This window comes from Armigeres subalbatus, chromosome 2, assembly GCF_024139115.2.
Source record: "Armigeres subalbatus isolate Guangzhou_Male chromosome 2, GZ_Asu_2, whole genome shotgun sequence".
Lineage (NCBI taxonomy): Eukaryota > Metazoa > Arthropoda > Insecta > Diptera > Culicidae > Armigeres > Armigeres subalbatus.
The window spans coordinates 222,402,959-222,413,513 of NC_085140.1; the positions used below are offsets into that span (position 1 = coordinate 222,402,959).

The 10,555-nt window shown below is 42.7% G+C and overlaps 1 protein-coding gene across 2 annotated transcripts; it reads left to right on the forward strand.

Annotated features, from left to right (window-relative positions):
* Positions 1-613: 613 nt before the first annotated feature.
* LOC134211726 (cytoplasmic tRNA 2-thiolation protein 1) lies at positions 614-9,915 on the forward strand. Of its 2 annotated transcripts, XM_062688891.1 has the most exons (3): positions 615-819; positions 8,900-9,483; positions 9,549-9,688. In XM_062688891.1, the coding sequence occupies exons 1-3, from the start codon at positions 772-774 to the stop codon at positions 9,565-9,567; spliced, it is 651 nt and encodes a 216-aa protein (XP_062544875.1). In that variant the 5' UTR covers positions 615-771; the 3' UTR covers positions 9,568-9,688. The 2 variants fall into 2 exon arrangements, with proteins under 2 accessions (XP_062544874.1, XP_062544875.1); XM_062688890.1 differs by having other exon boundaries at positions 614-819; positions 8,900-9,915.
* The last annotated feature ends 640 nt before the right edge of the window (positions 9,916-10,555 follow it).

Sequence of the window (10,555 nt, forward strand, 5' to 3'; positions counted from 1 at the left end):
ACCCAAATTCTGGGTAGTTTTCCTTTCTCCCTAGAGCTATCAAAACTAGAGCAAGATGCAAACACCTCACCGAGGTTGCTCAGCCTAATAACCCAAATTAGAGGAAATTCAATATTCTCTATTTTGGGTTGATTAAGGTCCGCTTTGGATAAATTAAACTCAGCTTTGGGTAAATTGTTTACATGGGGTTAAAGGCAAACTACCTAGTGCCAGAAAAATCATTTTACTCAAATTTGGGTTATTGGCCCAAACCACGGTTTTGAGTGCAAACAACCCATTTTTGGGTAGTTTTGGTTTTCAGTGCAATTAATCGATTATCACAACGATGAATTCACCAACATTTCAAAAGGGCGAAACTGCTTTTGTAAACAAGAGCTTCTCACGTCTCTAGTGGGCTTATTTGTGCTCACCCACGCAATCCAGCACCATTAAATGAAATAAGAGGATTCGATGCTTCCATCAATGGTGTTGGATTGCGTGGGTGGGCTCAAATAAACCCACCAGCGACGAGAGAAGCTTTTGTTTACAAAAGCAGTTACGCCCTTTTGAAATGTTGGTGCCGAATTGATTGGTCGAAGTAATCGATTAATTTGCGACACCTCTAGGTGCAAGTTGAAAACAAAACATAAATAAACAACGACGGTGCGGGAGTTTGTCTTCTGGTTCTGTTTTCTATAATAATTATTCTTAAGTTTATTTTTTGAAACGCAGACGGAGTGAAACGTGTGTATTGATTATTGAAATCCCCGAATACTATCGAAAATATACGGAATGCCGGTTTTGTGCACAACTGGATGTAGCCGAAAAGCGTTCCTCAAGGTAAGAAAATTATTGCCATATAGGAATAAGTAGAGTCCTTACTCCCACTTTAGGAAATGCCTCGGGAAATGCACCGGACTTTGGCGGAGCCATGTTCGAACTATACGAAGAACGAAGCATCTAAATTATATGAGGAAATTGGATTCGAATCTTTGTCTCGAATTTTTAATGTTTGACCTACAATGTCCATATACTCCATATAACCGCGAAACAAATTGACAGAATCTGTTGAAAATCGTACCCTGGTTCTCCGCTATGTCTGGATTTTTGGGGTGCCATGGACCCGGGCCGCCACACTACCTTGTGTACCAAAAACAAACCAGTTTTACTCGTCGATTGTAACAGGCGTGACCGTCCATCATCCCCGGCGGGATTCGAACGAACTCCATCCGAAATCTTTAAACGATTTCGTACACCATTAGTAGTGTATGGTGGTGCGATTCATAATATTTCAATTTATTTATTTATCTTGTACATCTTGTACAAAACACATGTTTGGAAAAGACAAATTTGCACACAAAAAAACAAGAAGAGAAAAAAAGCCGACATTTAAACTAAACAAGTATTGAATTAATTCAATATAGTCCTTCTCAAAGCGGTTTTATAAAATGAATGAGTTGGTTTCTGTTTGACTTCGAATGGTAGTCCATCCCAGCACGAAGCTCCAAACACAAGCAGGCTCCTTCCGCTTGTCGATGTGTGACTTGGGATGATTCTTGCTGAGCGCGTTACAGATGTAAGCATGTTGATTGTTAAAGTAGGCTTGCCTCATGAAGCTACAGTAGTTGGTAATGAATCGCCTACTTTGAGCAGCACACTAGGAGTTAACTTTTGGAAATCAGTATGGAGAAAGGCATCTTATGTTTAATATCTCGAAAATAAGCACCTTAATCGAAAAAATATTTGATAGGCGTAGTAGCGGACACCTTCCTACATAACTGTTACCAAATAGTTTTTCGTGAAAAGTTCCTACTGTTTAGAAAACCCGCGTTAGATGCCTTTCGCCATACAAACTTCGGATGGTTAACTCATGTTGGCTATTTTTGCATATACGTTAGCGCCTGGTGCTGGCAGCGACGGGTAGGAAACCAACCAACTGTATATGATTCATTCTATGAAAGCTAATGTCAATAAGCAACCCTTATTTTATCTCTATTTGAGGTTAAATAAGAATGTTCAGCCAGACATATTTTGTTAATTTACGTTTATTTTACATGTCGTTTATTTTGCATTACTTTCGCGCGTGTGTGTCGCTTGTCGTGACCAGTATACCGTATTCAGGATCTCACTGGTGTTAATCCTGATGTGCCGGTTGGAACTCGTGTTGGGCGTGTGCGCTTTGAGCGGCACACGGTTGTTTCCCAGTCAACATCAAATCGTACATGATGCAATACAAGATGCTAAATTGGAAACGATATACAACATACATGCTGTATGGAGCAGTACCTCTATCGCCTCCACTACAGTATCCTACACAACACCATATACGTTCATGTTTGACTGGGTTTGATAGGGCTTACAGGCAGCTTTTTGTAGAGGTTTATCAGAGCCCACTGTCAAACCTCACCACATCCTAGGCAGATCCCCTAACTCGCAGTGGCCATGGGGAGGGGTTGTCAAGCCCTTGGGCATAGTCCCTGCTGCCCCTTGTAACGAATGCAATCAATCTTGTAACCTTAAAAAACATGACAAAAGCCGTGAACAAGAGTCTCAAGCTGTGAGCATAGCAGTCGTGCAGTAAGATGCCTGCTACAAAGCGACGCCATGCTGACGATGGCAGGTCTCGATTTCCAATCCGATCTCTCATTTTTTCAGGGCAAAACCCAATCAACTGCAACTAAATGTTAACAAGCAATTGAATGTGCAAACTTGTTGGGGGTTCCATTAGATTTGTCCTCAGATAGTCAGATATCCTCATAAAATGTGAAACAAATCGCCTACTTATGAGCATAAAATATAAATTATCTGTAACTTGAACTGTAGACAGGGGGCAGCAGGGACTTTGTCCAAGGGCTTGACGATCCCTCCCCAGGCCATCTGCGAGTTGTGGCGCCTGCCTAGGATGTGGTGGGGTTTGACAGTGGGCCCTGTTAAACCTCTAAAAAAGCTGCATGTATCCGCAAGTAGGCTCCGCCAAAGCGACCGTGTGCCGCTCAAAGCGCACAAGCCCAAGTCCTGGTGTTAGGTGGGACGCTAAACAGCCCTGACACGACGGCCCTCCGGCGAGACAGGAGGTTTGCGCAGGCCCAATAAGCCGCCTGGAAAACCAATAATTACGAACAATATAAGAGATAATGCGACTCGATATAATCGGCAAAGACCTAGGCGACGAATAAAGGATCACGATTGGAAGCTTGGAACATGGAACTGCAAGTCGCTAGGTTTCGCAGGTTGCGACAGGATGATCTACGATGAATTACATCCCCGCAACTTCGACGTCGTGGCGCTGCAGGAGATTTGCTGGACAGGACAGAAAGTGTGGAAAATCGGGCATCGGGCGGCTACCTTCTACCAAAGCTGTGGCACCACCAACGAGCTGGGAACCGGCTTCATAGTGCTGGGAAAGATGCGCCAACGCGTGATTGGGTGGCAGCCAATCAACGCAAGGATGTGCAAGCTGAGGATTAAAGGCCGTTTCTTCAACTATAGCATCATCAACGTGCACTGCCCACACGAAGGGAGACCCGACGACGAGAAAGAAGCGTTCTACGCACAGCTGGAGCAGACATACGATGGATGCCCACTGCGGGACGTCAAAATCGTCATCGGTGACATGAACGCGCAGGTAGGAAGGGAGGAAATGTATAGACCGGTTATCGGACCGGATAGTCTGCACACCGTATCGAATGACAACGGCCAACGATGCATAAACTTCGCAGCCTCCCGCGGAATGGTAGTCCGAAGCACCTTCTTTCCCCGCAAAAATATCCACAAGGCCACATGGAGATCACCTAACCAAGAAACGGAAAACCAAATCGACCACGTTCTAATCGACGGTAAATTCTTCTCCGACATCACAAACGTCCGCACTTACCGCAGTGCGAATATTGAATCCGACCACTACCTCGTTGCAGTTTGCCTGCGCTCAAAACTCTCGACGGTGTACAACACGCGTCGAAGTCGGGCGCCGCGGCTTAATATTGGGCGGCTACAAGACGGTAGGCTAGCCCAAGAATACGCGCAGCAGCTGGAAGTGGCACTCCCAACGGAAGAGCAGCTAGGCGCAGCGTCTCTTGAAGATGGCTGGAGATATTCGATCCGCCATTGGTAGCACCGCAACCGCTGCACTTGGCACGGTGCCCCCGGATCGGAGAAACGACTGGTATGACGGCGAATGTGAGCAGTTAGTAGAAGAGAAGAATGCAGCATGGGCGAGATTGCTGCAACACCGCACGAGGGCGAACGAGGCACGATATAAACAGGCGCGGAACAGACAAAACTCGATTTTTCGGAGGAAAAAGCGTCAGCAGGAAGATCGAGACCGTGAAGAGACGGAGCAACTGTACCGCACTAATAACACACGAAAGTTCTATGAGAAGTTGAACCGTTCACGTAAGGGCCACGTGCCACAGCCTGATATGTGCAAGGACATAAACGGGAACCTTCTTACGAACGAGCATGAGGTGATCCAAAGGTGGCAGCAGCACTACGAAGAGCACCTGAATGGCGATGTGGCAGACGAAGATGGCGGTATGGTGATGGGGAACGCGCGCAGGACATAATTCTACCGGCCCCGGATCTCCAGGAAATCCAGGAGGAGATTGGCCGGCTGAAGAACAACAAAGCCCCTGGGGTTGACCAACTACCAGGAGAGGTATTTAAACACGGTGGTGAGGCACTGGCTAGAGCGCTGCACTGGGTCATTACCAAGATTTGGGAGGATGAGGTTCTGCCGCAGGAGTGGATGGAAGGTGTCGTGTCCCATCTACAAAAGGGCGATAAGCTGGATTGTAGCAACTACCGCGCAATCACATTGCTGAACGCCGCCTACAAGGTACTCTCCCAAATTATATGCCGTCGACTAGCACCAATTGCAAGGGAGTTCGTGGGGCAGTACCAGGCGGGTTTTATGGGCGAACGCTCCACCACGGACCAGGTGTTCGCCATTCGCCAAGTACTGCAGAAGTGCCGCGAATACAACGTGCCCACACATCATCTATTCATCGACTTCAAAGCCGCATATGATTCAATCGATCGGGACCAGCTATGGCAGCTAATGCACGAAAACGGATTTCCGGATAAACTGACACGGTTGATCAAAGCGACGATGGATCGGGTGATGTGCGTAGTTCGAGTTTCAGGGGCATTCTCGAGTCCCTTCGAAACCCGCAGAGGGTTACGGCAAGGTGATGGTCTTTCGTGTCTGCTATTCAACATCGCTTTGGAAGGTAATACGAAGAGCGGGGATTAACACGAGTGGCACAATTTTCAATAAGTCCGTCCAGCTATTTGGCTTCGCCGACGACATAGATATTATGGCACGTAACTTTGAGAAGATGGAGGAAGCCTACATCAGACTGAAGAGGGAAGCCAAGCGGATCGGACTAGTCATCAACACGTCGAAGACGAAGTACATGATAGGAAGAGGTTCTAGAGAAGACAATGTGAGCCACCCACCGCGAATTGGCATCGGTGGTGACGAAATCGAGGTGGTAGAAGAATTTGTGTACTTGGGCTCACTGGTGACTGGCGAAAATGATACCAGCAGAGAAATTCGGAGGCGTATAGTGGCTGGAAATCGTGCATACTTTGGACCTGCAAGACGCTTCGATCGAATAGAGTTCGCCGCCGTACCAAACTGACAATCTACAAAACGCTCATTAGACCGGTAGTCCTCTACGGACACGAGACCTGGACGATGCTCGTGGAGGACCAACGCGCACTTGGAGTTTTCGAAAGGAAAGTGCTGCGTACCATCTATGGTGGGGTGCAGATGGCGGACGGTACGTGGAGGAGGCGAATGAACCACGAGTTGCATCAGCTGTTGGGAGAACCATCCATCGTTCACACCGCGAAAATCGGACGACTGCGGTGGGCCGGGCACGTAGCCAGAATGTCGGACAATAACCCGGTGAAAATGGTTCTCGACAACGATCCGACGGGCACAAGAAGGCGAGGTGCGCAGCGGGCAAGGTGGATCGATCAGGTGGAAGATGACTTGCGGACCCTCCGTAGACTGCGTGGCTGGCGACGTGTTGCCATGGACCGAGCCGAATGGAGAAGACTCTTACATACTGCACAGGCCACTTCGGCCTTAGTCTGAATAAATAAAATAATAAAATTGAACTGTAGAAGAAAGCTGTTATGATAAAGTTATATTGTAGGGTAAAATGCCAGTGGACCCCCGAAATTGTGCTCTTCCTGTCATACGGAGTAGACATTTTTAACATATTAATTCTGCTTGATATCTAATAACAAGTTCTGCATCCCCTCTTCACGATCCATACATAAAACAATCAAATGCACGACGTTATTCGTTGAAATTAGCATTTTAAAGTCTGACTGAATTCGCCCTATAGTAGACCCCCTGGGGATCCATAATAGGAAATTGCTTCCCTATAGTAGACACTTCATTCGATTTTCATGTTTCGTTTCGGGACGTTCTTCTTCCCTATTATGGACCCCCTAAAATATTCCTATAATGGACACGCTCGTGTTTATTTTTTACAAAATAAAAAAAAATTATCTAATTTTACTTTCCATAGCATTTCCAATGCATGTAGGAGACCAGGGGGCATTATGAACACCCGGGACAGATTGGACACCCCCAATATTCTTGTTAATTCAACCATTATTCTACAACTAATTTATAGCGTAGAAGTCATTGTTTTATCTTCTTAGCGCATACATTTGACAAAAAAGTTAGAATATCTGTTAGAATGATTAAAAATTATAACACCTTCCATAAAATAAGCTTTACTTTACCATAGAAGATGACTTTTCAATTATTGGTTATCCCATAGCAAAATTCTGTTATTCACAGTGCTCTGGCATGTATTTGTGACAAGTTTCTACGAGTTTTACAAAATTTCCAACCGTTTTTAAATATGTTCAACTGTTGGGGCAAACTGAACACTCTATATAGGGGTAGAACTGACACCTTAAAAATTAAAAACATAACCTCAAACTCATCGATCTATGATTTCATATCGTGTTATTTTTGTGTTATCATGGTGCGGAATTATAAATCGCTATAAAAGTTCCAGTACATGACATATATACCATAGAAGTCGCTGAAAGTGCAACAAAAAAGGAAGTGTTTTGTATAGATTTGGTAATCTCGTTGGCAAGTAAATCGGTACAACCCATTGGAAGGATTGACGATGCCAGTAGGGTGGATAAAGCATACATAGATTATGCAATGTATTAAAGATAGACGATTGGGAAGGTGTCTTGCAATAAGTGTGAGGTTCCATATAAAAAAATCATATGCTCCATACAAAAAGTTAGAAAGTGGCATTTTTTTGCGTTACGTAATCATTCTTCTTCTATTCACCATGGAATTAAAATGGAAATCGACCATATATGACCTCGCTTAAGAAAAGGGAAATAGATTTTCGGATGTTGATGATCCAAACACAATTTTAGGTGTCTTATACAAAAACATGACAGGAAGATGAACAATTGGGTAATATTTTTGTTGGATGATCAATAAAATAGGTTACCATTAGTTACGATGGCATATAATCACGAGTAAGATCATTTTCTTCATATTTCATAAGAGTGTCCAATCTGCCCCGCTACCGTCCCGAGAGTAGTGAAAAATTAACTATTACAAAATCGTCATATTTAATTGAAATTGCCTTATTTTCAATACGATTCAAAACAGAACTGGTAGTTAACAAGTAATAGTATCATGTAATTGGTAGAAATCCGAATTATATTCAATTAAAATCACCTAATATTGAATAAAACCTTAGGGTGTCCATATTGCCCCTTGTTCCCCTAATCAAATCATAGGACTGTAAGGTAGGTTCTCCCGATGGAATTTCATAGCATAATATATACATTGTGCTGTAATAATGCATGGCTGGAGGGTCCACTATTGGTTGGGGTCCACTATTGGGCACTTTACCCTATCTAAATCACTGCCTGACGACTTCAATTCTTGCTAATGATAAGACTTAGTGGCGTTTTTACCTATTAGGGTCTTGCCGACATTTCTCACCAACCCGAACGAAAGGTTCGTGGTTGCAAACAATCCCATTTGATTTTGCCATGACAGCTGCTCGTGGTTGCAAACAAACTGAGTAAAAGTGTGAGTTAAATGTGCGTGTGCGTACATGCTCGCAGAAAGCCTAATAGGCTTATAAGGCCTTATAAGGCTCGATGCCCACGTATAGCGTATTTTCGCCGATGTTTACCACGCAGCGTCGCCGCGCCTATGCCCACCTGCGTTAGGTGCCGGCCAGAGTAGACATTTATCTTAGCTTTAACTTAGCTGTAGCTTAGCTTTTTTATGATAGTTGGTTGTGGACATACCATGATATTGAAATAATTTGGATGTTTTAGAATGTTCACCTTGAAAAAAAAATGTTATCAAATAATCAATCAAACGCGATTCTTCTTCTTCTTCAATGGCTCTACATTCCAAACGAAACTTGGCCTTATTTTTAACTTAACGTTCTGTTAGCATTCCCACAGTTATTAAATGAAAGCTTTTCTATTCTTGCCATTGCATGAGAATGTATCTTGAGTGGCAAATAAGTACAATGGATGCATGCCCAGGGAACCGAGAATATTTCCCGTATTATTTTACACTCCTATGGGAAGTGAAGACACAATTATACCGATTATACCTTCAAATTACATCCAAGAAAAATCTCTTATCGAATTTCTCCATCGAAAATTTCGAAGAAATTTAAATTCTCGTTTTATTTTTCATCTGTCAAAAATATTCTTTCACGCTTTCGTCGGAATACCAAAATAAAAAAAATTCGAAAATCTCTTCGAGAATTTCTTCTCTTACAAGAGATTTTTTGACCGGAATTCGGCTGCAGGGTTATTATTTTCCGAGCCGAAATCCAAAATAAATATTGATTTTCGTTACGTATTTTAATATGTGTTTTTGTATCTACAGCGTCCGAAAACAGGAGACACGCTATGCAAAGAATGCTTTTTCCTGGCGTTTGAAACGGAAATCCACAATACCATTGAACAGAATGCGCTTTTTAGCCGAGATAATCGGGTGGCTATTGCGGCCAGTGGTGGAAAAGACAGTACAGTGTTAGCTCATGTCCTTAAAGTGTTGAATGAGCGATATAACTATGGATTGAAATTGGTTCTGCTATCGATCGATGAAGGAATTACTGGCTACCGCGATGATAGTCTAGAAACGGTAAAAAGAAACCGAGATGATTATGGAATGCAACTGAAAATATTATCTTATGAGGAACTGTACGGATGGACAATGGATAAAATTGTATCTGAAATAGGCCGCTCAAATAATTGCACTTTTTGTGGGGTATTTCGACGTCAAGCACTAGATAGAGGAGCTCACTTGATGAAGGTCGACTGTGTTGCTACAGGGCATAACGCCGACGATATAGCTGAAACTGTACTGATGAATATTCTTCGAGGAGATACAGCCCGCTTGCGCAGGTGTTGTGATATCAAAACTGGTGGAAAAGACGTTGATTCTATACCACGCGTGAAACCCCTAAAGTATGCATATGAAAAAGAAATAGTGATGTATGCCCACTTCAAAAAATTAGTTTATTTCTCTACAGAATGTGTGTTCGCGCCTAATGCATACCGTGGTCATGCACGTGCGTTTCTAAAAGATTTAGAGAAAATACGTCCATCTGTAATAATGGACATTATTCATTCGGGAGAGCAGCTGTCTTTCAAAGATACGGTAAAAAAGCCGATTAGAGGAAATTGCAACAGATGTGGTTTCGTATCATCTCAACAACCTTGCAAAGCGTGTGTACTTTTGGAAGGATTAAATCGTGGATTACCCAAACTAGGTGTTGGAAAAAAATCAAAAGCTAACAGAATGATTGATGCTCAGAATAGTTTACGGCAGAGTGCACATTTGGTTAAAGCTGATTTTTGATGTTCTGTGGAAAATGAAATAAATAGATAAACTCATGAGTTGCTTGAAAGATTTTCATTTGAAAGATTTTCCTTTGTTAATATTGTCAGGTAGGTATATAATTATAATATGAAAAGTCTATTAGGGAAAAAAAATCTTATAAGGATGGGTTAATCCTTTTGAGGTAAGTTTTGGAATAGGGGAACTGTACCGGTTTTGGCCATGTTCCTAATTTAACCAATTTTGCAAATAACTTATAATATAATATAGTAACATAATATAAGCTTATATAGTAACACCATGCATTACAATATTGCACATATATCAATCACAAATCGGCTAAATGCTAATTGCATTAGATCAGTTTTAACGATGTGAAGTTGCATTTATTTATCAACTGTCAAACAACGTTACTCTAAGTCAGCATTAAGAACGCAGATATATACATTAGGGAAGATCCATTAATTACGCAACGCAAAAATCGGACTTTTTTAACCCCCCCTCGCCCTTATGTCACACTTTTTGTATGAAGCTTTTGAAAATTTTGTATGGATCGTCACACTTCACTCAACCCCCCTCCCCCCACTAAGCGTTACGTAATTTGTGGACGTTCCCTTACTGATGCTTTATTTCAACATTTCAAAGTAATGAACCATTAATTTGGTCTAATAATTGCCCTTTTCCACTTTAAGTCAACTT